We start from the raw sequence: 27635 nt of genomic DNA, 5'->3' as shown, positions 1-27635 counted from the left end.
TATTACCTAAAAGGATTTCCATTACACACCAAACATACTGAGTATATTTTGCTGTAAACTACAAATTTTTTTCTCCACATTAAAATTCTTGTGTTTTGTTTATTTTTTATTTAAAAAAACAGAGCTGTGCTAAGACATGGTGGCTAGTTGGCACATGCCTGTAAACCAGCATGTGGGAAGTGAAGGCAAGGCAGGCCACATGTTCAAGGTCACCTTCAGTTACAAGAGTGAGGTCAACTTGGGTTACTAGAGACTGTCAAAAGCCCAAGAGAAGGTTGCACTATGTTACCCAGGCTGGCTTTGAACTTAGCCTCAGACACCAGCCTCTCAAGCAGCTGGAACTATAGGCTCACACATGTGTGCCCAAGAATCACAATCAGAAAACCCAGTGAAATCAACCAATCCCCGTCAGGCATCCTTTCTGCAGTTCCTACCGCAGATTTCCCTCAGAGCTGAGACAGAAGTCTGGCTATGTGAACACTATCACCTTTGGACCTCAGTTCTCTACGAAGAACTCCAAATTCCACAAAAATCAGGAAAGAACCTGCCTACGGCCCCAGGGAAGGACAGACAGCCCAGGATACAAGTCTCTCCGAATCAAAAGTCGTTCAGCAGCTACGATCGTGGGGAATAAGCACTGTAATGACTTAAATCATGACGGCTGTGAGGACCCCAGCCCAGGTCTTCCCGTCAGCAAGACAGATGCCCTATTAAGATTAAAAGGGCATGGAGGCAGGCTCTGGCTTGTTGGCAGTGGCTGAGGCCCCAAGATCTACATCTAAGACCTTATGGCGCCTTTCCCACCCTCTAAAGGGTCCCCTTGGAAGAGGACCAAGGGTAAAGCAGCATCCTGTAACAACTCCATTAGGCTCCACTTGGCCACTTCATTCAGGGGTGGACGGCCGTCCTGCCAAGTGGTTTAAATGGGGGAACGAAGTCCAGTGAAATGTAGGCACATGGGCAGAGGAGCCAGACTGCCAGGTTTGAATGTCAGTTCCATCAACTTAAGAGTTATGTGATGTCGGGCCAAGTTACTAACCTTTCCAAGCTTCAGATCTTTCACCTAAAAATGGGGCTAGTAACAATACCTGTCTCACGAGGTCTGTCTGGAAACCGAAGGAGCTAATATTTGTAAAGTGCCTAGTAGGAGAGTGGCTGGCACATAGTGAGAGCCAGGCAAGCACTTTGGAAAATAAAACAGAAACTTGAGGGAATGTGCTCGTCACGGTGTGCGGATGCAGAGCGAGCGGGTTATGCAGCTTGAGCTCAGACGCGTTGGCACTGTAAGAGAGGTTCAGAAGCTGACCTGTGAACCAGCTTCTGAGAGTCTAGGCACTGGGCTGAGTGTAAGAAATCTTCCAGTTCTAACCAGAGATCTCTTTAGCTGTCTTTGACCCAGCAACTGCTCCAAAACACCTTCATGAACACTCTCACGTCCAGGGCCCAAGTGAGCCCAAAGTAGCTGGAGAGGGAACAGAAGGCCACCATAGGAAAAGGGAACTGGTTCTTTTTCTAAAGGGCCGCTCCCCACAACATGTTTTACTCACAACAGCTGTGTGGTGCCAGGGTCCAAACACTGGTCCAGGTATTTGTGATCTTATTTTAAAAGTTAGGGCTGGTTCTACCTTGTTCTGAAATCACCGGGCTCCCAGAATTTACGGGGCCCAGTGAGAGGCCAAGGGTGCACATCCAATGCTCGGGTCCTCGAGAATAAAGAGCAAACAATCACAACTCATATTGATCATGTCCTTTTACATTTGGTAAGTTCACAGGCCTTACAATACAATCAGTCTCAGGAAATCCTCCCTGGTGACCACAGTATACCTCGACACTATGAACCCAAGTCACCTATGACTAGGCAGGAGAAGCTGAACTGTACGGCTGACTTTGGAAGAGAATTTACGTGGCTGCATCTACATTTCACATGGTGGATCTCTGGCCAGCATCCTCAAGACCGAGAGTTCTTTTTCTGGCTGTTCCCTCGCTGCTTAGCTCTGTATCTGCTGCATCTGGGCTGCGACCGGAGCTTATTGCTATAGCACCGTCCATTCCATCGGCGCCTCCATTTGGCTGAAGGAGGATAGACCCTGGTTCTGTGGGACGTTTCCATTGTGGTCTGGTAACAATCCAGAAGATGAGAGCCCCATATATCAGAATCAGAAGGCCCAGGGCATTTGTAAAAACACCCTCTGGCGGGAATGAATGGTAAGAAGGGTTTTTCCTGTGAAGAGAGAGAGAGTAGACCCAGTTACAAGCATACAACATATACTGAATCCACCTGCTCAGAGTGAACCATGGTACAGCTTCAACATCAATGTCCTTACAGCATGGCCTTAAAGAGACATTTAGGGTATACTGTGATTCACACTGTAGAATACTTTAAAATTCCACGTAAGGAAAGACTACAGCATTTGGGATACCTCATGTCATTTGAAAACTGGAAAAAGATACAAACAAAAATGTATACACACTATAGTTACGATTGGCATAAAAATGCACCCCCAGGAGATGAATGCACAACTCATAGTCCCAATAATTCTATGTTTTTAGTAATATTATATGATGTGTATGGGATGATAAACTTAAAATTTTGCTGATAAGATGGCTACTTATGGAGCTAGAGAGATGGCCCAACAGTTAAGAGCATTGCTCCTCTTCTAGAAGACCCATTTGTTTCCCAGCCCCCACACAGCACCTCACAATTGCTGGTAATTCCAGTTCCAGGGGATCCATCTAATGCCCTCTTCTGGCCTCGGAGGGCGCAGCATGTATATAGTACCCAGACACTCGTACATACAAAATAGAAATGAATCTTTTAAAATAGCTCTCTATATTATGCTTCCCCAGTGGATAGGTGTTCCGTATTTTGTAGCTTCAGTATTAGGAGAAAGAAGGCGGCAAACTTACAGGACAAAAAACAGCTTCTCCGTCACTCCCATAAGGACTGTCGCAATCACAGCTGCAAAGAGGAGGAGTCCAGAATACACATGTATGGGCATGATGACCGCCCGGAGAGAAAGCGGAGCCCATGGCAGCAGAAAGATGAAAAAACCTAGGATAAGCTGAACAGCAGAGCACAGTGTTACCATTTCACTCCAGTTTTCAATTATCCTTCTAGCTGGGTGGGACGGCACGTGCCTTCAGTCCCAGCACTCAAGAGGCAGAGGCAGAACCAAGGGGCATAAAATGAACAGCAAATTTCTCTATGCACAGTTCCAACATCCAAAGGTAACATCTAGAATAATCCCTGTCTCGAATATCCTTCTAGAAAGTGTGTGTGTGTGTGTGTGTGTGTGTGTGTGTGTGTGTCTGTGTGTCTGTGTGTCTGTGTCTGTCTGTCTGTGTTTGAGACAGAGTCTCCCCAGGCTGGCCTCAAACTTGCAATCCTCTTATCTCAATCTCAGCTTTCCAAGTGCTAGGACTGAGTGTGTCCAGTTTACACAACTGATGTTCTTAAATGTATACATGGGTCACCTCACTTGCTTTTCTTAACAGTGGATCTTGGAGATGGGCAGATGCTTTCATTTTAACATTTTTGCCTAGTTTAATTTGTTTAATAATTAGTACTCTATTTTTAGGATATAGCAATTTATTTACTAAGTATGAAGTGAAATATGTTTTTTTTCTCATCTCCCTAAAACCAAACACAGGACACACAGTTCAGTCTGGCCAGCCTACAAAGCTATGTGGATAGGAACTGATGCCAGGCTGGGTGCCATGATCCCAGCCCCTGGAGGCAGAAGCTGTCAAATCTCTATGAGTCCAGGCAAATTCCAGGACAGCTAGGGCTATAGAGAGACCTTGTCTCAAAAGCCAAACCCAGAGAGAAACCGACAATGTGTTTCACAAGGAAGAACCAAATGCAGCCCGAGTTCATGTCCTCAGTAACGATGTCTGCAGTAGCATGCTTCTTTACAGAGGCCAGGAAGATTCCTGCATGCCCTGAAGTCTGTCCTGGCCCCACACTTCTGTTAGTTTGGCCCCTGGCTTCTGCCCAGTAAGTATTCCCTCTTCGAGAAATAAAAGATGTAGTTGCTATCAGATTATTGAATTTATTGAATTTAAAGGCACCTTTTTTTTTTCTCAAGTGCTTTTCAAAGGAAAAGGGGAGCATTATGGAAGGTTTGACTTTGTTGAAAGTGTTTCAAGATGTAATGATGCAAACTTTATAATTTGTGATAATTTACAATACTCTATTTCCTTTTAACCATCTCCGTCTTACTACCTTACAAGTGAAAGACAGCAATTTATAACCTAGTGGACTCAAAAGCTCAAGAGTCCCTGTCCCAAAGCCAGCAGCTTCCAAAGTGACCAGGAACACTTAAGACTCAAGGGCCTGAGCGATGGATGCTCTTAGAGCAGTTGTTGGGCTGGAACCTCCAGCTCACTCCTGCTCGATCTGGAAAGCTCCGGTCCACTCAGAGAAGCTTTGAACAAAGGGAAGGCACCAAAGAGCCCAGTTCCACATTATTGGGGCTGCAGCAGCTCCTCCCCTGAAGTTGCCAGCAGCCCAAGACCCCGCCCAAGTGCTCAGCTTTTGACCATACTTGGGCACAGACCCAGCTTGTGGTGGACACATCATCACCCCTCCCCTCCAGGCCATATAAGCTCCCTGCTTCAGTTCAGGTGCATGACTTCTCCTGCCTGGATCTCTGGGACTGCAGAACTCATCCGGGAGTTGCTTTGCTCAAATAAACCTGTTCTTACTGCATCAGCAGAGAAACCTGTTATTGGGGTACAGAAAACCTGTTAGCAATGTCTGGGCCCCACACAGGGCTGCTATGTCAGACTTTCTAGATGCCAGAAATCTGCATTTGAACAGGGTGTCCTGGAGATTTATGTATGTTCTGATTTGAAGACCACAATCCAAAGACATGTTTAATGGCAGGAGTCATCACTATGGACACAGTTCTTCACACAATGGATCCCGTCCCGGGAGGTAAGGAAAAATAAAAGCTAAAAACGTATTACTCAGAGATGAAAGTGAAAACAAAATGCAATCCTAATCATGCTTAAAAGTTAAACATCTAGGGTACTGGAGAGATGGCTCAGCAGGTAAGAACACTGTCTACTCCTGGAGAGGACCCGGGCTTGGTCTCCAGGACCCACATGGTGGCTACAATCATCCTCAACTCCAGTTCGTTGGGATCTGGTGCTCTCTTCTGGCTTCTGAGGGCACCACATACCCACACAGTGCACTTACATAAATACAGACAAAACACTCATACACATAAAATAAAAATAAGTCTTTTAAAAAATTAAACATCAATTTCCTTTTATATGTAGGTATAACAAAGGCCTAAAGGAACTAATCTCAAATGTAACGATGGCTGTAGATTTGGCATTATCCGTGACTTTTGTCTTTCCTTTATGTTTTTCTTCATTTGATACATTTTTAAAGTAACATGTGATCTATGGTGGTATGAATGAGAATGGCCCACATAGGCTCAAATGCTTGAATGCTTGGTCCCCAGCTGATGAACTATTTGGGAAGGATTAGGAGGTGTGGCCTTATTGGAGGAGGTGTGTGACTAGGGTCAGGCTTTGAGGTTTCAAAAGACTACCACCATTCCCAGTCTCTTCCCTGCTCCTACTTGCAGATCAAGATGTGAGCTCTCAGCTGTTCTGCCATCATGCCTTTGCTCCACCATCATGGACTCTAGCCCTCTGGAACTGTAGCTCAAACTACTTTCTTCTGTAAGTTGTCTTGATCATGGTGTCTTATCACAATAGAAAACTAAGGCTCTGCTACACTTAGATAACAAAAGTTTACTTTTATAGAGTCTGTTTAAAAAACAGTTGAGCGTTTCTCAGTTAATTATTACTCTCTTTAAATATATGAAGATCTCTACTGTGCTAGTTTATCCCACGTTTAAGAAATAGATGTGTTTTGCCGGGCGGTGGTGGTGCACACCTTTAATCCCAGCACTCGGGAGGCAGAGCCAGGCGGATCTCTGTGAGTTTGAGGCCAGCCTGGTCTACAGAGCAAGATCCAGGACAGGCACCAAAGCTACACAGGGAAACCCTGACTTGAAAAAAACAAAAAGAAAAAGAAAAGAAATAGATGTGTTATCCCAGGCTGACCTCAAAACTCACTGAGCAGCTAAGAATGACTTTGAATTTCTGATCCTTCTGTCTTCATTTCCCAAATGCTGGGGTTACAGGCCTGTGCCACTGTGCCCTGCTGAAACAGATGTCTTTTTTAAAAAAAATAGCGCATGTGAACTTTGAGACATTTAAAAAAAGCTTTTATTGCAAAAGCCATTCATGAGAGCAGGACACAGATATGGCTAGCTTTCACACCAGCTATTGTTTGCTTTGGGGGGGGGGATTGGAAGTAGATTTAATGACTCAGTTTAATTACTGATCACATGGGAGCTTCTCCCACCTCCCCTTCGTCTTTCTGCTATCCTTCCTAAGTACTCATGCCATCAATTTCCATACATTCTGAAACCTTTGTTAGGAACGGGAAGCCGTCTTGGTGCCTGGTCTGCTCCACCAGATGAACCAGCTTCCTGCCCTCCTGGTACTCATCGCACTTGTGCGGGGCTCACCATACCATAGCCAGGTGTGGCGGCACATGCCTGGAAGCCCAGCCCTTGGGAAGCCGAGGCAGGAGAACCACAAGTTATCCAGGATATCCTGGGCTCCATAATAAGACTTTATCTTTCAAACAGGGAGCTGTGTGTGTGTGTGTGTGTGTGTGTGTGTGTGTGTGTGTGCTGCAGAGGTGGCTCAGTGGCTGAGAGCATTTGGTGGTCTTGTAGAGGACCCAGGTTAGTTCCCTAGCACTTACATGGCAGCTCACAAAACCCTCTAATTTCAGGTACTAGGGATCCGACACCCTCTCCTGGCTCCAAGGGCAATAGGCATGCATGTGGTATACATACATACATGTAGGCAAGCACTCATATAAAAACTAAAAATAAATAAATCTTTCTTTAAAATCTTACTGTCATGTCTAACCTTGTGTTACAGCTTTTTCTTTTTGCTAATTGCTCTCAAACGTGAGCATACACCCAAATGGCCTGGTGGAGTTGTTGTATGGCAGGTTTTGGTCCCCAATCCCATGGTTTCTAATTGAGTCCATCTGGATGGAAGCTGAGAACCCATGTTTCTCATTCCCCTGGAGATGCTGCTGCGGCTGCTGTCTGGTGACCAGGCTTTGAGAAATTCTAGCTTACTTCATATCCACGTTATGTTCTCCACATGCAAGAACACAATGACACTTCACTTTCAAAGTTAAAAATGCTAACCAACATGTGAAGAACATGCCCGTAAATGTTGATAAAGCAAATTATGGCCACTGAAATGGTGGCTCCGCCTCTGGCTGACATCCTACACCACCCTGCTACACCATCTTTCCATCACGTGCCCCCGACAACGTCTCAGCCTGGCTCAGCCCCTGTCATGACTAACCCTGGCTGCTAGGCGCAATGGTGACGATGCCCAGGGAGGCTGCATCGGTGGGTACTCCTGGAGGAGAGGGGCTCAGCCCTGCTGTCAACCTCACCCACCAGACCTCCGTCACACTGTCCCCAATGACCATTTCCTCTTGGCAAACCAGGAGCTGCTTCTGAGAAGAGCTTTGGTGTGCTGCCAACACACCAAACAAAGTGTCCCAATCCAAGGACTCCTCCCTGTCTTCAGTGACAGTTGAAGTTGGTGTTGCATCTCTGAGTTTCCAGCTGGTCTACAACCTGCCTCCTGCAGATCTGCTTTTAGCTAATTGTGTCTTCCCAGTCCCCACATACTCTCCTTTTCTGGTGGCCTCCTGTCGGTATTTTTACATGCCTAAACTTCTCTAATGAAAAGCAGAAGGGGGAAAAACCCACACAAATATTCCCCAAGTCTCCAAATACCAACTTCAGCTCATAGCCCTCCCTGCTCAGTGACTGCCCACACTGCCCACATTCTTCCTTCTCCACTCACCCAAAGGGCCCGCCAGAGCTTTTCTGCTTCCTCTTCAATCCACTACAACCTTGCTTCTGCCCTCCAAGGTCATCACTGACTTCCCACCACCAATCCTGATGGGCAATTTCTAAATCATGTCTGCAGATCTTCCTAGAGCACTAGACATCCCTCAAGTCCTGAGGGGTTCCCCCAGGGTCCCCATCTTATCTGCCCTCTGGTTCTCATTTTTTCAACCACTTTCTTCCCAAATCTACTCTCTAAATTCCACCTCCTAAATAACTGGGATCTATCCACCATCTTTCACTGCTAATACCACCCCGCCATGCCGTCGGAACTCTCCTCTGGACCTCAGAACTGCTTCCACTAGACTTCCTATACTGACGTCTCGACATCCGCCCATTCATGTTCCATATCCATTGGCAGCCTTGCCTCCTTCCTCTTAAATACAGCCAACTCTTCCCACGGGCTGGAAGACACTCTGAGCTTTCAACCCCAGGACTGTGGCTCAGGCCTCAGGGGAACTTCCTATTCGCCTTTATCATGAGAGCACTCTCCCAGGACACTCGGAACTCACCATCCACCAAATACCCAGGTACCGGTCTCTCTCTGCAAACATCACAAAGGCAGAGACTATGTCTCCCCAATCCCGCGTTTGTCTTGTGGAATGACGTATGTCCCTGCTTTAGGAAGGTACTTGACAGTAGCAGATCCTTAACTTTGCTAAATAAATGGGTTCTGCTGACATAAAATCCATGTTCCTGACCATGAAGACGCCATGACCCCCAGTAAAAATGAAAGCTCCCATTTTCAGATCACAGAGAAGCCTAGCACCCACTTACACTCTAGTGACAAGAGCCAATGTATCATCTCAACGTGCTCCACCCAGGCTTGAGCCTTTCCAGGCATAATTTGGTTTTGACTCCTATGATTTCGTGAAGGATCATTAGCCTTACTGCTGTAGGTGAGAAGTTAAAGTAACTCAAGGTGGCCACCTGTGAAATGTAGGGACCATGTCAAACAGGTCTCACCTGTGTCGTGGCGTTTGCATTTAGTCCCAGCATGAGAGGCAGAGGCAGGCGGATCTCTATGAGTTAGCCCAGTCTATAGTGGGAGTTCCAAGCGAGCCAGGGCTACACAATGAGACCCTGTCTAAAAAAAAAAAAAAAAAACAACTAAAACCCAAATAAATAATAATAATAATAAAAAAAACAAGAAAGCAACAAACGAACCAACAGAGATCTCCCTAACTGCAAAGCCTGTGCTTGTAAATTGTATGTCCTCTGCATGTGAGCAAGGAAGAAGCTACCAGCCAATGCCCCTTGCTCCAAACAAAACCAAGAAGTCTTGCGAAACCAAATTTCTGAGAAGTCCAGAGAACACAGAGGAAAAAGAGAACTAAGAATCAAGATATTTCAGAGCACAGAGAAGTCCAGATGATCAAATACATCTTTAGTTCACTGTTCAAAATTTTAATCTACTGATGTCATTGTTTTATATTGATGGATTAAAGAAGAGAAATCATGTTTATCTCAACAGAGAAAAAAACATGCAATAAAATTCCAGATTCACTCCTGATAGACAGAGAGTAACGAAAGCCCACAAAACAGCGACAGGAGATGGAAAGCAAGAGTTCTCCTCAGTCACCTGTCAGAAACATCCTTTCCAAAGCAGCGTCAAGGATTCTTCTCTCAAAAGAAAGAAAAAAAAATCCTTTTCTTTTCTTTTTCTTTAAGATAGGGTTTCTCTGTGTAGTTTTGGTGCCTGTCCTGGATCTTGCTCTGTAATCCAGGCTGGCCTCGAACTCACAGAGATCCACCTGCCTCTGCCTCCCACGTGCTGGGATTAAAGGCATGCGCCACCACCGCTGGCGGATTCTTACCTCTTCTTCCATACACTTCTACAAACTCCCAGAACATTCCCCAGCTTCTCCTGTACTGTCTAGGCAAGACCACGTGACAGAGCTGCCATTGCAGACAGACGGCCAGAGGAGGGGCGAGTCAGGAAAAGATGAGGAGGGGCGAGTCAGGAAAAGATGCTGTGGAAATGATCCAGATGGCGAAAACTGAAGGGGGCGCAAAGTCACAGCACACACAGTACACCCAGAGGGACCTGGGCAGTATTCACCTAAGAAAGAGAACGGAGCGGGTGGCGCATGGCAGGAAACTCAGCACTTGGAGGCTGAGGCAGCCACTTGATTGAGTTCAAGACCAACCTGGGCCACACAGGAAGATTCCCTCAGAAAACAAAACAAACAAAAACAGAGAAAGGAAGGAAGGAGAAGGTGTTGGTGTAAGTTAGGGAAGGTGGGGACTTCATAATAAAGTCAGAGAAAGGAAACAAAATGGAAAAACTGTAACCCTAGATGGAAAATGATTCACTTGGCTGCACTGCAACCAAGAATTTCTACTTATCAAAAGAGAGAGAGAGATAAGAAAAATGCAAGATTCAAACTGGAAGAAAATGTAGTAACACATCTCAGTAAAAAGGAAGCTGATTCAGAATCCCTGTCAGTCCTTAAAGAAAAGACATACAAACCTGTTTTTTATTGTGGACAAAAGAAACAAACAGGTATTAGAAAATGAATGAAATAAGTATTAGAACCACAAAAAAGTCTTTTATTTATTTAACATCTAAAGTATGGTGTGTGTGTGTGTGTGTGTGTGTGTGTGTGTGTGTGTGTGTGTGTAGATGTGCCTTGGTGTGGGGTGTGGAGGTCAGTTATCCCCTTCCACCTTGTGGGTCCTTGGAATCAACCTCAGTCATTAGTCTTAGCAGAACGTGCCTTTATCCGCTGAGCAGTCTCACCAGCCTGAAGACATCTTTTTATACCAACTGGCTTGTTAGAAATTAAGAGTTTGAAGAAGAGGCAGGAAGGGTTGTGAGTTTGAGACCAGCCTGTCTCCAAAAACTGGGAGGTTAGGGGCTGGAGACCACTCGGTTGGTAGAGTGCTTGCCTAGCGAGTTGGTTAGTTTCCATGACAGAATTAGAGTCATCTGGAAAGACAAAACCTCACGAGGAGTTGCTGCCCTCACACTGCCTACAGGCAAGTCTCAGGGCCATTTTCTTGATTAATAATTGATGTGGGAAGGCCCAGCCCACTGTATTTATTTATACCACCCCCGGGCAGGATAGGATATCTTGGATGACATAAGCAAGCAAGCTGAGGAGGCTGGTTCAGTGCTTAAGAGCACTGGCTGCTCTTCCAGAGGACCGGAGTTCAATTCCCAGCACCCACATGGCAGCTCACAACCGTCTGTAACTCCAGTTCCAGAGGATCTCTTACACAGACACACATTCAGCCAAAACACCAATGCATGTAAAATAAAAATATGTCAACTAAATTTTCACAAAAAGAGAGCTGAGTAAGCCAAGGAGAGAAAACAGTAATCAGTAGAGCACGATGATTTCTTCTTCAATCCCTGCCTCCAGGTTTTAGTTTGTTAAACAACCAGACACCGACTCTTTGGCAGGCAGACCCTGGCTTTACAGGGGTGAGCTGAAGCCCTGCAGAACATTTAATCTTAACATCTCTCCTCCTCCTCAGCCTCGGGGCTAGCGCTGTACCCAGTAGGAGCACAAACTGAACTCCTAAACTGAGATAACACGGTGCAGGAGGCGGACCCTGGGCGGAAGTGAGCGGCAATGTGGCTCTTGGAGACTGAGGCTTCCCATGTCCTCCTCCCAAAAGTGGTGGCCACAAGGACCAGCATTCACAGTGAGGACGCTGTCTTCGCCGGGAAATGAAAACTGATTCCTCATTACTGAGGATTTAACCTAGAGACCTCACACATACCAGGCTAATGATCTCCCACTGAGAGGTATCCCCGGCCCTTTTCCTTTTCCTTTTGAAACAATGTCTTACTAAGTTACCTGAACCGGCTTTGAACTAGTGATCCCCTTTCCTCGGCCTCCTGCTTAGGTGGGATTTCCAGGCCCCTGCTCAGTTTTTGTTTGTTTGTTGTTTTTGTTTTTTGTTGTTGTTTGTTTGCTTGCTTTGCTTCCTTTCCTGAAGAGTTGGCCTCTTTCACTCTTTGGGTAAGCTCTTCAAGCCATGACACCCTTCTGGTGGTGAAATGCAGACACAGTACTGCCCTGAGCACAGTCCCTTCCCTTCGCTGGCCCTCAGAATACAACTCAGATTCTGACTTTCCCCATTCTGGTCTCAGAAGCGCTTTCCCCTGCACCAGCTACCCGAAGAGCCTTAGCTTTCTAGTGCCTCTTGACCACCAGGCTCCCGCTCTCCTAGGACCACTACGGAATGGGTCTGGTTGATCGTGATAAACCGAGGTGCGTTCTCTCAAGCAAGCTCAAGCACACGGGCGAGCATGTGCCACAATGCGCGCGGTGGAGGTCTGAGGACAGCCCGGAGGAGTCAGTTCTCTCCGGCGTGTCGGCCCAAGGGATCCAAGCCAGCTTGTTGAGCTTGGCTCCAAGTGTCCTCACCTGCCCAGCTGTCTCAACAGCCCCAAGTCGTCTCTGTGTTGTTGATTTTTAGCGTTCAGTGTTGCTCACCCATTGACACACGGCACGTAACTATTCCCACAGCTCTCGAGTGTTTTTGCTTACTCTGTCTGATGTCTTATGTCACTTTTAAAAAACTATGTAGTAAATATGCATTTCCCCCCCATATGGCTTTTAGATTTTATTTTTTTTTTATTTTTTTTTTTACCAACCTTCCGGCCTCTGCCATTTCACACCACACAGATTATACACATTTTTTTTTCTCTTTTCCTTGTCTTTGGTTTTTACATTTAGGCCCTTAATCTAGGTCTTCCTCCTGTTATGTGATATGGTACATATGGTTTTCTTAAATGCACAGAATCTGTTAAATAAGTGTTATTCTAACACGAACAAGTTCTTACACATACTTGGACTTTTCTAGCCTCTCCGGTCCTTCCTGTATTTGTTTTGTTTGCTGATAACTCATTTGAAACCAGGAAGGTGTGCCTTCATTTCTTTAAGGGTTTCTTGGTTATTTTGGGTATTCTTCTGCATAACAATTTTTACGATTCCCACTAAGTTTACATTGAAAATTGTGTGAAACAGATATTAATTGAAGAGGGAAAGATATGTCTATATTAATTTTTCTCTTTCAGTATCATGGTATCTCTAGTATGTTCGTGGTGGTTTGAATGAAAATGGCCCCCACAGCTCATAGGGAGTGGCACTATTGTGAGGTGTGGCCTTTGTTGGAGTGGGTGTGGCCTTGTTGGAGGTAAGTGTGTTACTGGGGGTGGGCTTTGAGCTCTCAGAAGCTCAAGCCAGACCCAGTGATCTGGGTCTGCTATTCAGCTAGAGCTATTTTCCTTATTGATTAAGATCACAGTGGTGCTGAGTTTTTTCTGGATCTTCCTCCCGCCTGGCTCCTTTCCATTCCCAACCCATACATCCAGGACGGCTAATAGATCTAACTAACCAAGAGTGTCCCAAGAGAATATCCACTATTTAATGAAAACACATCACGATTCAAGGTTTTACAAATATATATTCATTTAGAAGAAAAATGGCCGATATCTGGTAAGACAGCTTGCTTTTTAAAGGGGCCATTTATCTTAGGGTAAGCTTTGAGGTGGTGTGTACCCATTCTAGTGTCTCACTCTGTAGCCATAGAAAAATAAAGCTCAAAATGATACCCCAACCAGGAAGGTGAATATACACCGTGCTAACAGGAAGGACAATGAATCAACACCGTTTGCCAAGATTTCTCAATGAAGTGGCCAAGACCAAAAGACTCAGAACATCAGCTTTTACTCTTGTGACATAAAACTACTAAGTGTCCCATGCCATTAAATTTCATTTCAGTACGGTGTTTTCAGAATACATGCCTTTAACAATACATTCAAAGAGTAAGTAAAGGAATCACACTATACCTTTGAAATCTTGCAAAAGGTTAAAAAAGAAAATCAGCGTTATCGTTTAGAAAAGGGTGGCCTAAAAATGCAGCAGAGAAGGTGATAAACACAGAGCTCCCACCTAGGCTTGCTGATTCAGAACACGAGATTGAAGTCTGGGCAATGCTGGTCTAGATGTGAGGAGACGGCAACTTCCCTATACTACAGGTGTGAAAATGATAAATCACACACCCAAGTCCCTAGGCTGGGAATTCTGAGGTTCGTTGCCTCCTTGGGGCGAGAGTTCTTGCGGACACAAGTGAAAGAGTAAGTTCCGAGCCCATCCTCAGTCCCTGGGCTGCTTTCCTCTTTGTTCACACCTAACAGCGAGACACTGACCTGTTGAACGTAGAGTATGACGACCGTCAGTCCGACCCAGCTGTGCAGACTGTACATATGAGGGATGCTGCGGACATTATGGTAATCAAACACGGCCACTACGGAGATGATGGCGAGGACGGCAGCCACAGCATTTAAGCCCGCATGGATGGATTTCATCAGAAACTTGCTGCACTTCCAAGTCCATGGCAATCTGTACGCGATGATGGCTAAGGAAACAGCGTGTTTTACAAATCGACACCAAGTAAACCCTCTGACCCACTGGACAGCTTCCTCTGAGGGACTTTGCCCTTGGCTTCGGCTTCTCCCAGCCTTCCCTTCTCTCTGCACCTCCTCCTCAGCCTCCCATGCTGCCATTTCACTCCTGAGTGTATGCCCCAAAGACATAGATACATACGTTCACCGGCAGACACCACTGTCAGCCCACCATTTACAGTAGCCCAAATGTCTATCATCAATAGTAAGAGAGACACACTGCAGAATAATATCCACTGAAGACAGTGATGCACTTTATGTATACTGTTCAGCATATATACTAAAATTCAATAAAGAGCCTTGAAATATTTGAAGTGCCCACATTAACCAGCATACGATTAACTTTTTGTTAATTTGTCACGAAGACAACCTTGTGCCCCTCTCCACCTCTCTGATCCATGTCAGGAAAATTCTAACTATTTGGACATGTGTGACAGGTTGAAAATTCTGAAGAGCACTTCCTTGGAAGATGGACTCCACTCCACCAGTCGTGGGCCATGTCCTTTCTTACTTCCAGGAAGTAAAGAAAAGGAGACCGACACTATCAAAACCCAATATAATTGGGATATATTAAAATTTCTTAGGTTGGAGAGATGGCGCATAGTTAAGAGTCTTTATTGTTCTTGCAAAGGACTCAGGTTCAGTTCCCAGAACCCCACATGGTAGCTCGCAATCATCTGTGATACACATTTTAGTGGGTCTGACACCCTTCTTCTGACCTCCTCGGGTCAGAAGTAACAGTCACACACAGGGTCCACATACATACATACATACATACATACATACATACATACATACATACATACATGCAGGCAGACACTCACACACACAAATAACTCTAAAACATGTACAGGCCTTAAGGCCATAAAAACATGAAAGGAGAAAAACATCTAAAACTACAAAGATAGATGGGAATGTGACCTTGTTAAAGTTCTCATTGTAAGAGACCATGAGTCCTGCCCCGTGGTTCCATTCCAACACCCGACAGCTCCCACCAAGAGGACGGTATTTCTTTTACTTAACCCAAACTCCAAGGGATTGCTGCTTACTAGTCAATGTATTATGTGGGTACTTTATAAAAATGCTGATTGAAGGCCAATCAGACGGCTCAGCAGGGCAAAGCATTCTACCAAGCCTGATGACCCGAGTTCGATCCCCAGAACCCACAAATTGTCCTCTAATCTGGACAGCTGTGCCCTGGCACGCACACACATACACACACAGAGAGACTAAATAAATGTAATAAAAACATGTTTCTTGCTGATTGACCATATTAGGACATGGAGACCCGTTGGCTAATCATTTCTAGACTCAGTGACTCTCTTCAAGCCAGTTATCACAATACCTTAGACTTTGGCAGGTGGCTCAAGGCACTTCATCTCAGCATATCGGTGTCTTTCTATTTCTCCCTGTGTCTTAGAGCCTAACGCAGCCTCACAGTATGAAGGTCCATGAATGTTCTCCAGTCTTATTTTGAGCTAGTTGAAGTTCCTAATGTAACTGTGAGAGCTCATACAGAAAGCTCTCAACATTCTCCCTCCAGGCTCTCCAGACACCTTCTGACCTATGACATCACAAACAGGAAACTGACGTCAGCGTGACTTACTGCCCCGGTTCAGGTTGCTCCAGCTCTGCTTACCTGTGAGGGTGACCCACAACATTTTTGAAAATAAATGAACACAAATCTCTTTCAGCAGACAGACCAATGTCTAGAAACCAATTTAGTGTCAACTCAAACACCAGCTTACTCTCCTCATGCTTTTTCTCCTTTAAGGATTTAGGGGCACACCTCATATGATCATGGAGAGTAGATGCCTCTGCCCCATGACATGACTAAAAGACTTTTAATCTACAACATGAGGTCTTTTACAATCTGTGTGATCTGAGAATAGTAAAATTAGTAAAGTGAAAATGTTGTAAGATATTATTTTAGGGTGTGTTACTTTTGTTTATGTTGCATTTGTTTAAAGCTGTGTTACTGTGCCTGTCTAAAACACCTGATGGTTTAGTAAAGAGTTGAATGGTCAATAGCAAGGCAGGAGAAAGGATAGGCAGAGCTGGCAGGCAGAGGGAATATATAGAAGGAGAAATCTGGGAGGAGAGAAGTAGCCAGAGAAGGAAGAGGACATCAGGGGCCAGCCACCCAGCTACACAGCCAGCCACAAAGTAAGAGTGAAAGTAAAGATTACAGAAGTAAGAAAAGGAAAAAGCCCAGAGGCAAAAGGTAGAAGGGATAATTAAAGTTAAGAAAAGCTGGCTAAGGGCTAGAGAGATGGCTCAGAGTTTAAGAGTACTGATTGCTCTTCCAGAGGTCCTGAGTTCAATTCCCAGCAACCACATGGTGGCTAACAACTATCTGTAATGAGATCTGGTGCCCTCTTCTGGTTTGCAGGCATACATGCTGTATACATAATAAATAAATAAATATTTACAAAAAAAAGAAAAGAAAAGAAAACCTGGCTAGAAACAAGCCAAGCTAAGGCCAAGCATTTATAATAAAGACTAAGCCTCCATATGTGAGTTGTTTGGGAGCTGGGTGGCGGGCCCTCCAAAAGGGCAAAAACAAACAACAACATGAAAATATACAATATAGAAAGACATAAAATAACCGGAGATAGAACTCAGTGGTGGAGTTATCAGGGCCTAGCCGGTACAAGGCCCTGGATTTTATTTCCAGTAATAGAGATGGGGGAGAGGGGGAGAATTACACTTTCATTCCCTGGTTTAATGTCATTTCACACACACACACACACACACACACACACACACACACACACACACACACACATACACACATTCAAAGACAACTGAACTTCCAGTGAAGCATTTTATGCTTCCCAGTACTAGAGGCAACACAGAGGAATGCTCCGAACATCACAGAAGCCATTTGCATTCGTGCAAATGTGTGTTTGTTCTGTGGGTTATTATTTTGTTTAGAGCAGGAGCTCACTATTATGACCCAGGCTGCTTTTGAACTCCTGACCTCAAGGGATGCTCCTACTTCAGCTCTCGGGTGGCCAGCAGTTTTAGATGGCTGCACACGAATGCTCTTTCTCCAGCAGTGGCAGCGACCGAGCATATTTAACCCTTCACTGATGGCTGTGGCATTCGCAAAGCTCTGGTTATTTTCTGAGGGGAAGGCCAGGAGGCAGTCCTGAAGTGGAATATGTGCTTTGCCAATTACCCAAATGGACCCTGACAATTACAATTTTAGAGTCTTTGGGCTACTTTTCTGTTCCTTCTATTGCTTCCTCTCAGGTTAGGATTCTCATTAGCTCTAAGTTCTAGCTTAATTTTCTTCATGTTGTCCCTAATCTTAACATTTGTTATCTGTGTGGTCAGGGCACGGGGACTTTTTTTGTGTTACTTTCTGTGTGGGTAAAAGGATTCCTTATTGTTTTAACAGTAAAACGTGTGTTTTTATAAGCCTGTGAACCCAGTAGCCAGCTAGGCCCCACTCTTCACAGGAGCTGTGGCGATGTGAAGCCTTCCTGTAAAGTACTCCAGGGGTTTTCCACATCTTTCCAGGCAGTCCAGAAGCTCTGCTGCATGGCTGAGTGTGTTCAGAAGGCTCTCTGGACAAGGGAAGTGTGGCTGGAAATAATGTATTTTCAAATGCTGTTTACGCAGTTCCCCAGACATATAAATATCCAAAACACTATGCGTTTAAGAAAAACTGGGTGAGCTTAACAAATCAGACCACATTTTTTTTTCTTAAATAAGAAGCTACTCCTGGCAGCTGTAAAACTGCCTAGAGCGGAGAGTACCAGCTCCCGCTCTCCTCGCCAGCCTAGGCTCTGTTCCTGCGGTTCGGTGAGAAGGAAGGAGAGAGCAGCAGTGTGTGAGGAAAACAACCGTTCTGCTGGGGGGCTCTGACCCAAAGGACCATTCCCTCCAGGAGATGAGGGGAAACATGAAATGCGTGAGGAAGACACTGTCAGTGCCTTCAGAAGGGAAGCAGTGAGTGGTGGAGCACACACTGTAAAATCGTTAAGAAAGCCGGGCAGTGGTGGCGCACGCCTTTAATCCCAGCACTCGGGAGGCAGAGCCAGGAGGATCTCTGTGAGTTCGAGGCCAGCCTGGGCTATCAAGTGAGTCCCAGGAAAGGCGCAAAGCTACGCAGAGAAACCCTACCTCGAAAAACCAAAAAAAAAAAAAAAAAAAATCGTTAAGAAGAAGGGGGCGGGGGGTGGGGGGGGGAGCTCACAACTGCATGTCACTTTTCTCAAGTCTATCAAGATGGAAATAGAGTCCAATTATTAGAACATTTATCAGAGCCCAGCTGCATAATCAAAATTCAGGGATATAAGAAAAGATACATTCTCTAGGAGGTGGTCTCCGGATTGACACCAGCTTTCTTCCCATCTGCGTATGCAAGTGTGTGTCACATGTAAAGACTGAGTCTGTCAAACGGAGATCAGGTCAAGGTGAGGACTTAGGGGGCAGATATGCCCCCAGATATAGAAAACACCTGACCATAGTTCCTCTATGCTTGAACCTTGTGAGTTATGAAGGAAGAAGCATGTCTATAAACATCTTGTGCCTGTCACATATTGGGAAGTCACAAAGTATCTATGAAAAAAATTTTTTTAATGAAGGAGCAATTAATTCTGCATTCTCAGCACATAAATAGATTCTCGTGCTTGTTTTGTTTTTCAATTTTATTTGTTTATTTGTTTGTTTGTTTACTTTTGGTTTTTTGAGACAGGGTTTCTCTGTGTAGCCCTGGCTGTCCTGGAACTGACTCCGTAGACCAGTCTGGCCTTGAACTCAGAGAGATCCTCCTGCCTCTGCGTCCCAAGTGCTAGGATTAAAGGCGTGTGCCACCACCGCCTGTCTCTTTAATTGTAGGTTTGAAAAGTAAGATATAACTGGATACGATGGCTCCCACCTATATTCCCAGCACTGAGAGGTTAAGGCAGGAGGATTACTGTTAGTGCTAGGCTAGCCTGGGATACAGAGTGAGTTCCAGTCCAAATTGTGCTACAATGAGACCCTATCTCAAAACCAAGTAAGATATATTTGAACATCTGAATAAATTTAAGCCATACAATGTGATCTTTTGTTATGTATGATGAAATGGTTAGATTAAACTAGCTGATACATCAGTGTTGTTGCAACAGATCCTCTTCTAATATTTACTTATTTGTGTGTGTGTGTGTGTGTGTGTGTGTGTGTGCACGCGCGCATGCACATGTACACTGCTGTCCACGTGTGGAAGTATAGGACAACTCTCAGAAGTCAGTTCTGCCACCATATGGGATTTGGGGATCAGGTCATCAAGCCTGGCTGCAATCACCTCTGCACACTGAGCCATATCGCCAGCCCAAATCCTCTTTTAAAAGTACAAATTGGGACCTGGAAGAATGTCTCGGAGGGTAAAATGCTCCATGTGCAATCATGAGGACTTGAGTTTGGGCACTGGGGTTGGAGAAAGGTCCCAGGGGCTTGCTGTGCAGCCAGCGTGTACTCATCAGTGAGTTCCCAGCTCAGTGAGAGACTTTGTCTCACACAATAAGGTGGGGAATGACAGAGAAGGACATTTGAAGTTGACCTCTAGCCATACATGACCATGCACTCGCAAGTGCTCCAACACATACATGTGCATATTATGTAACACACACACACACACACACACACACACACACACACACACACACACAAATAAAATGCACAAATCAAAATCTCAAGACAATCGGCACTGCAGACACAAATGCTAGTTTATATAAGATCAAATGTGGCTTTCAAATAACTAAAAAGTATTTTGCTCTTGGGCCCACTTAACAGCACGAAGGGAATTTAAAACTAAGCGTTTGAAGTACATGGGAATTTGAAATCACTTATGAAGTCTCCTTAAACATGGGGAGCCTTTACACTTCCCTTCTCTCTTAGAATAAAGCATTATTTTCCCTTCTGGCAGGATGTTCAGAACAGCATCATCCATCCCTAGAACTCACTTCCCTGTGTACCCAGTTTACCAGGTCCTATCCAGAGGCCCTCAACTCTAAATGGAAAAGCAAAGAGCGTTTGATCTCTTTAAAATCCTGTAGTTGGCTCTGACCCAAAAGTTTGCAACACACCCGAATACCAAGAAACTGAACTGAAGACGTGAGTGATGTGGACAACTGGGGATTGTGTCAGCGTTCTGGCGGTGAGGTGACTGAAATCATCACAAAGGCAAATGTTTACTGGCAAATACATGTCTGAAAAGGATCAGGGCAGGAAGAATTCATCAACTGGCTAGATATTTTTAATACTGAGGAGTGTTTTCTTTTTATATTTTACTTACCTTTATTTTACGTGTACCCAGTTTGCCTGCATGAATGTCTGTGCACCACATGCAGGAAGTGCCCGAGGACACCAGAGAGGGTATTGGATCCCCTGGAACTAGAGCTATAGACAGCTGTGAACCGCTGCATGGGTGCTGGGAACTGAACCCCAGCCCTCTGAAAGAGCAAACTGTTTTCTTAACCACTGAGCTATTTCTTCAGCCCCTATCCAGGAGTTTTATGTTGTTAGAAAACTGGCTGTATTGAAGTACTGGACCTGATTTAACCTGATGAGACAGATTGCTGGGAACCAAACCCAGGTCCTCTGGAAGAGTTGTAATTGCTCTTAACTGCTGAGCCAGCTCTTTCCAGCCCCCACTGAACCAGTGTTTAAACATCTGTACTCTCCTGGGGAAATGGGAGAATCTGGCGGCTGTGGACGGGCATCCCCACATAGCCACACTCTGCCGCTGCCAAGTGGGAGCTCCTGTTCTGCCAGGTTTCTGCATGCCAGGCCTGACCTCTCCAGGCATTCCCCGTATTTAGCTGCGTGAGGATGTAACCTGGTGTTACCTGTCCTCATAAAAGAGCTGCTTGTTACCAGTGGTATTAGGCCACGCCACTCACTTACAATAAAAACCTCTGGCTGGCGATCCTTGTCTATACTTGGAGGAACAACGAAAACCCCATAAATTCTTGATGAGAATGGTAATACTTTGGGTTTCCCAGAGAGTAGTGGTAATTATTATATCTTGTGTTTGTTTCCTGAGGCAAATTACCACAAGCTTAGCAGTTTAAAAGAACCAAAATTTGGGGTCTTCAGAAATGGCTTAGTGGTTAAGAGTACTTTCTACTCTCATAGAGGATCTGGGTTCAGCTCATAGCTGTCAGTAATTCCAGTTTCATGGGGTGGGATGCCCTCTTCTGACCATCTCAGGCACCAGGCATGCATGTGGAACACAGGTATTTATGGGACACACACACACATATATGCATGCAAAACTCCCCCCACCACACACAAAATAAATAAGTAAATAAATAAATAAATAAATAAATAAATAAATAAATCATTTAAAAAAAGGAGAAGAACCAAAATTCGGACCAGCAACATGGCCCAGTGGATGAAACAGCCTGCAGTCAAGGCGGACCACCTGAGTTCAATTTCTGAGACCCACATGGTAGAAGGAAAGAACCAACCCCCATAAGATGTCCTCTGACCTCTGCACTCTTGAGTGCCACATGCTCGTGTGCGCGCACGCATGCGCGCGCGCGCGCGCACACACACACTCACACAGCACGCACACACATGCAAACACACAAATAAATAATAAATGTAATTTAAAACATGTTTTCTTTTCATAGACCTGAAGGACAGGAATTCACAATCAAGGTGTTGAGCAGGTTGGTCCCTCTGGAGGACCGGGGAGAGAGTGCATTCCATCATTTTCTCTTAGCAGCTTGTCTCTTAGCAGGCTGCCCATGGGTTCCCATGCTCCTCAGCTTGCAGACACACCATGCTGATCTCTGCCCCATCCTCCATGGCCTTCCCTCTGAGACTTTGTCTCTATCCTCCTTCCCCTTCCTCTAACAGGGAAGCCAGGAACTAGATGTGTAGCCACCCTCGGCCAAGGCTGGTATCACTTGCAGGCCTTCATTACATCTGCAAACACTTGTTTTCAAGTGAGGGCACATTCTAGTACCTGGGACGAGGTTGCAGATTTATCTTTTGGAAACCAGTTTTCAACCACCATAAGACCCTTGCAGGGATCCTGGGATCCAGGTCTATACAGCGTCACGGAAGATGCTGATTCCTGTGGGGTGTGAGGTGTTCAAGACCCGATCCCTCCAGCACAGGTATGCTCTCCTGGTGTCTGAGTTGTCCCCTGGGAAAAGGAGTGTGGGGGTGACTAACGAAGGCTGTGGATAGCTACGTGGACTGGGGTGCCTATTGAGAAGGCTGTGATCTCCAGTTCCTGCCCTATGTCCCCCTGAGCTAGCTGGTTCTCTGTGGGGGTGGCTCTAGAACGCTCTTGTGTAGCAGAAGGATGAAAAGTTTGACTGGAGGAGGTTCTAGAAAGAGGAGGGGAAAAGGGACCATAGACCGCCGTAGTGACACACATTTCAAGTTCTTCGGAAGGATACCCAGAAAAGCGAGGCAGTTTCCAGAAGAGAATAGAGAGTCAAGGATGCCGGGGTTTTGTGTTTAGGGTTTATTTATTTTATGTGTATGAGTGTTTTGCCTGCATATATGTATGAATGTGCACTACCTATGTGCCTGGTCCCCTCAGAGGCCAGAACAGGGTGTTACTGGAGTTACAGATAGTTGTGAATCACCATGTGGGTGCTGGGAACTGAACCCAGGTCCTCTGTAGGAGCAATAGATGCTCCTAACCACTGAACCAGCCAGCCAGCCCCCAAGGGTATGGGTTTTTAAAAGATGACAGATATAAAATATTGGCACTAAGCCAATGGGGGGAGACATTAGCAATATGAAGTGGACAGGCTGATGTAAAGCTCCGGACAGTTGTGGAGGCAAGGGGTGAGGAGGCGCAGGAAGTACTCAGGCAGTCTCAGGCTATCAGCCGAGAAGTCTGGGGACAGAGATGCTTCTCCATTAGGACCGGACCCCTTTCTTCCCTGGGTTTGGCTAAGTGGTGTTTCTAAACCGCTGAACAATGACTAGGCGACGGGAACGGTGCTTTTACCTTAGATGCTGTTATTATTATTACCATTACAAATGAGTGGCTGTAAAACTGCATTTGGTTACTAACAATTTAATGATGAGGCAGAAATAACTCATTCGGCAGTTAGCTATTGCCAGGCGTAGAGCTCAGTGGCAAAGCCCCTGAGTGGCATGTAGAAAGGCCTGGATTTGTCCCCAGCACAGAAAACAGATAGTTCTACTAAACAGGGGCAGAGGCTTGGAATGCAGCTCAGTAGTAGAGCATTTGCCCAGCGTGTGCAAGACCATGGCTTCCCTCTAACACCACTGGGGGGAAAAATCAGGAAGGAAAAAATTACTGACTTATCGTGTGCTTCTAGGTACTAAGGATCCAGCAGGAGCAAACTAATTGTATTTAAAGTACTCTATCGGTTCCATTATTAAGTGATTCACATGTGGTTTTTGTAAAAAAAAAAAAAAAAAAAAAAAAAAAAAAAAAAAAACATGTTTTGAGGTACTTTGGACTGTCCCTTCATGCTCTGTAAAAACCCCAGTTCCCAGAAGCTGGGAGATTTGTTATAAAGGTTTCTTCTTCGAGGCTCTTGGGGAAGTCATCTGGGGACTTTCTCCATTTTCTTCTTTGCTAGGGTTTAGTCCATGAGCCTTTTCAAATATATTTAAGTGATCTTGGAATTCGGTCGCTTATAGCTGCATTAGGAGGATATTTCAACTGCCTTTAATAACTGCTCTTTCTTTTGGTTAGTCTTTTAAATGCCACTTAAATGTAGTTAAATTCTCTCACAAAACCAGCCTGAGATCATTGTGCTATTTAATTTCTCTCCCTTCAGCTTCTGTCACAAAAGCAGTTGCACATACAGAAAGGAAGGAGTGTAGAATTGCCAAGACTTCTGTTCACTAATGCAGACGCCTGAATTTTCCACTTTTCACTAAAGAATCCATTCCAGCATGCTGAACCTTTAGAAAGGTCGGCGGCCACTTGGAGCGCTTTCAACTGTTTGGCTCTGCGGCCTTCTTCACAATGGCCGTTTCTCTGATTTCCCTGCAGTATTTATTTCATAGGAAGCATTTGTTTTAGAGAAGCACAAAGCCTCTTCTGAACGCTTCCTCATCCATGGCAGAGTGTGACTAGATTTCCCATTAGTTGGAGATTTTTTATTTATCAGAGAGTAGTGGCCCACACCTGTGGTCAGTGGCACACACCTGTGGTCAGTGGCACACACCTGTGGTCGGTGAACACACCTGTGGTCAGTGGCACACACCTGTAGTCCCAGGACTTGCAATGTTCTAACAAAAAGATCTCTTGAGCACAGAAACTCAAGTCCAGTCTGGACACCATAGCCAGTGTTATTTTTTTGTTTCAGACCTCCAATAATTTGTTGTACTTTAGGAATGCATACATTTCCCAAAGTATATCTGGTATGTGGACAGAGGGGAGAGATTGACCCTGTGGCTTCTTTTTTTAAAAAAAAAATTATTTTATGTGTATTTTGCCTGCATGTATGTATGTGTACCATATGCATGCCTGGTGCCCACGGAGGTTAGAAGAGAGTTAGAATCTCCTGTAACTGGAGTCACAGAAAACTGAGAGTCATCATGTGTTGGGAATTGAACCCTGATTCTTTGGAAAAGCAGCCAGTGCTCTTAACAGCTGAGCCATCTCTCCAGTCCCATTTCTGTGGCTTCTTTCTTCAGCTGACTCCATTCATATAGGTCCCAAAGGACCCATCCTTATTCTGAACAGTTTCAAATACTATTTACTGTTTGCTTGATACATATTTAAAGTATTTTAAACTTAGAGCAGTGGCTGTGTATTAGATATCCCTGCATCATCTCCGAATGCCTGTGTATTACAGAATAACTCTTATCACACTCTCTACTAGAAATATAACATCTTATAGCATAAAAATATCCATCCCCCAAGGCAGTAAAATGCCCTGTGACATGACTGGTCTCTGGCCCATGCTTCTCTCACAGCCTCTAAAGTCAACTTCAGATGTCTCTAGAGGATTTAGGATGGTTCAACAGTTCCTCTGAAAGCCCTGCGGACCCCGTAGATACTGTACTTTAAGTTTTGATCTATCTAATCTGATTCTGATGTGGGCAGTGGCAAAGAGCCGGGCACTCAATGGCAGGGATATAAACAGCAACGCTCTGCAGTGTGCAGTCGCTAAGGCACGAGTTAGGTGTAGTCAAGGCATGCTCAACTTGCAACTTCCGATGGATTTACTGGGGATCCAAGACCATTCTAAACGGAAGAGCAGCAGTGTCTGTCCCTTCCGCTGCAGACTTCCCACTCTTGGGTTGAGGGGCATTTGTGGGCCAAGGTGTGGAAGAACGAGTAAGAATTCTGCATGTGTCTACATGTATGAAAAGGCTAGTTTTCGTTCATTAACTGCATTATGTGACTAGAGTGGGTCACGACCCTGGGATCCTTGTAAACAGGATTGGTAATGTTGACGGACAGACAGTGGTACATCAGCACAAACAGACTGACTAAGCTTAGAAGAGCTCTGCCCAAGAGCAGCAGATGGAAAATTCCAGGACCTCCATATACATGTTTTTGCCCCAAAGTAAGTAAACAGATTAAGTCCAAAGTTTACCAAAAAAAATAGAAATCCTTTTAGGAAAAGAGCAAAACGGATTCCAACATGAGTGGAGAGTCTCAAAGCATATTTTAGATGAAATTTTGGCTCCCTAAAACGACCACTTTTCAGGAACTGGGCATATTGCCATAAAAGCACACTAAGTGAAAAGTATTGAGGGGAAATTGTTGTAAATAAGGTGCTGAAAGAACTTCTGTTTCCTTGGGAACGTCCATGCCTCCGTGTCTGTTTATTCTTATAGAATGGAGTGGAGACGGGACGGTAAGTAACATGTGCTACGATCTGCGTTTTTCTTACCCTCACCTACAGGACACAGTCCAAACCACTGAAGGGTTTCATGGTATCCGGAGCTGTTCTGGGTGGGTGGAAGCCATGAAGGGATGTTTGGGACCAGTTGATTAAACAGAGGGTATTAACAGCTCTGACCAAAACTGAAGGGCTCCACCAGGAAGGAAAGAGCGTTTCTGGTGACTGGAACTTTGGAACTTAGGGTGGTGGTCAAACAGCTTGGAACTGTGCAACAAAATGGCTTGGATGCTCACCTCACACCCGAGAAGCCTCCGTAGGCTGGGCGTTAGTAATACCTTCCCTCACATTTCCGTGGAAGAAGGCTGGCCACACAGACAGAAAACATTTTCCTTTAGGAACAAAGCCAACACTTCTGTGTTTGCTTGTTTGTGGTACTTTGATATTGGTGAAGAGGCGGTTTGTTCAGAGGCCAGGATGGAGGTTCCAGCCGGCTGGGACCCATTCCGAGCCTCTTGAATAGTTTCTGTGAACCAACCCCAGCAGAACGGCTTTGCTTTTCTGAATGTATTCTCAATGCCACCACCTTTTGGAAACGTGAAATGGTGCTGCACCACATTGGCTGAAGGTGAGATAGTCAAGCGGCATGGCATGGCAACACACACACACACACACACACACCGACGGTTCCATACTGCCCTAGTGCAGCCAGCAAACCGGACCCAGGGCAGCCAGCCATCCCTCAGGGCCACGACCTGCCCGCCTCTCCCACCCAAAAGAAACTTAGGAAACTTTTGCCACATCGACAAGTGGAGCGAAGCCAGGCAGCATCCCGTGAGTGCTCGAGAGGAAAGGACAAGAGGAGAAGGTGGAGCAGAGGACTCCTTTGGCTCCGGCTGAGGATGCTGCGCGGGCACCCGAGCTCCCCGCCTTCCTCTCTGCCTCTGAACCCTGAAGGAGTTCAAGAGCTGGCCTCCCCGAAGCAGGGGTTCCGAGCACCTGACTGCGCAGGCCCTCCCTGCCTACGGGAGTAACTTTCCCTAGTTTCCTGGATCCCTCAGAATCCTCCATGGCGTCCCGGTCCCCACCGCGCAGTGACCCCGCCACCCCCTCGAGGGCCCCAGTACCGATGCCCTGGATGAAGACGAAGCCGGTCACCGCGAGCACCGGGTGCCAGTTAAACTCGAGTGCGCCGCCGTCCCAGCCAAGCCCCTCTCGGTAGTGCAGGACCCAGACCAGCACGAAGATCACCGACAGGAAGCCCACGAGCAGCGCCGACACCAGCAGCCCCAGGAAGCCCCGGTAGCCCTCCATGGCCATCAGCAGCACCCCATGCTCCGCCACAGGCTGCGGGAGAACTCTGCGCGGCGGCGGCGGCAGCCTCGGGGTACTGGCCCGCGGCGGGGCCGGGGCGGCGACTCCTCCTCGGCACCG

The 27635-nt window shown here is 45.7% G+C and overlaps 1 protein-coding gene across 2 annotated transcripts; it reads right to left on the bottom strand.

The window, feature by feature from the left end:
• Positions 1-1732: 1732 nt before the first annotated feature.
• Positions 1733-27635, bottom strand: Cybrd1 (cytochrome b reductase 1). Of its 2 annotated transcripts, XM_006972412.4 has the most exons (4): positions 27329-27635; positions 14146-14354; positions 2908-3062; positions 1733-2221 (listed from the first exon to the last, which is right to left on the bottom strand). In XM_006972412.4, the coding sequence occupies exons 1-4, from the start codon at positions 27519-27521 to the stop codon at positions 1921-1923; spliced, it is 858 nt and encodes a 285-aa protein (XP_006972474.1). In that variant the 5' UTR covers positions 27522-27635; the 3' UTR covers positions 1733-1920. The 2 variants fall into 2 exon arrangements, with proteins under 2 accessions (XP_006972474.1, XP_006972475.1); XM_006972413.4 differs by lacking the exon at positions 14146-14354 and having other exon boundaries at positions 1743-2221; positions 27329-27606.

The sequence above is a fragment of the Peromyscus maniculatus genome, chromosome 4, assembly GCF_049852395.1.
Source record: "Peromyscus maniculatus bairdii isolate BWxNUB_F1_BW_parent chromosome 4, HU_Pman_BW_mat_3.1, whole genome shotgun sequence".
NCBI classification, from domain to species: domain Eukaryota; kingdom Metazoa; phylum Chordata; class Mammalia; order Rodentia; family Cricetidae; genus Peromyscus; species Peromyscus maniculatus.
The sequence above is the reverse complement of the archived record's forward strand: the minus strand, read 5'-3'. Positions and strand labels throughout refer to the sequence as shown.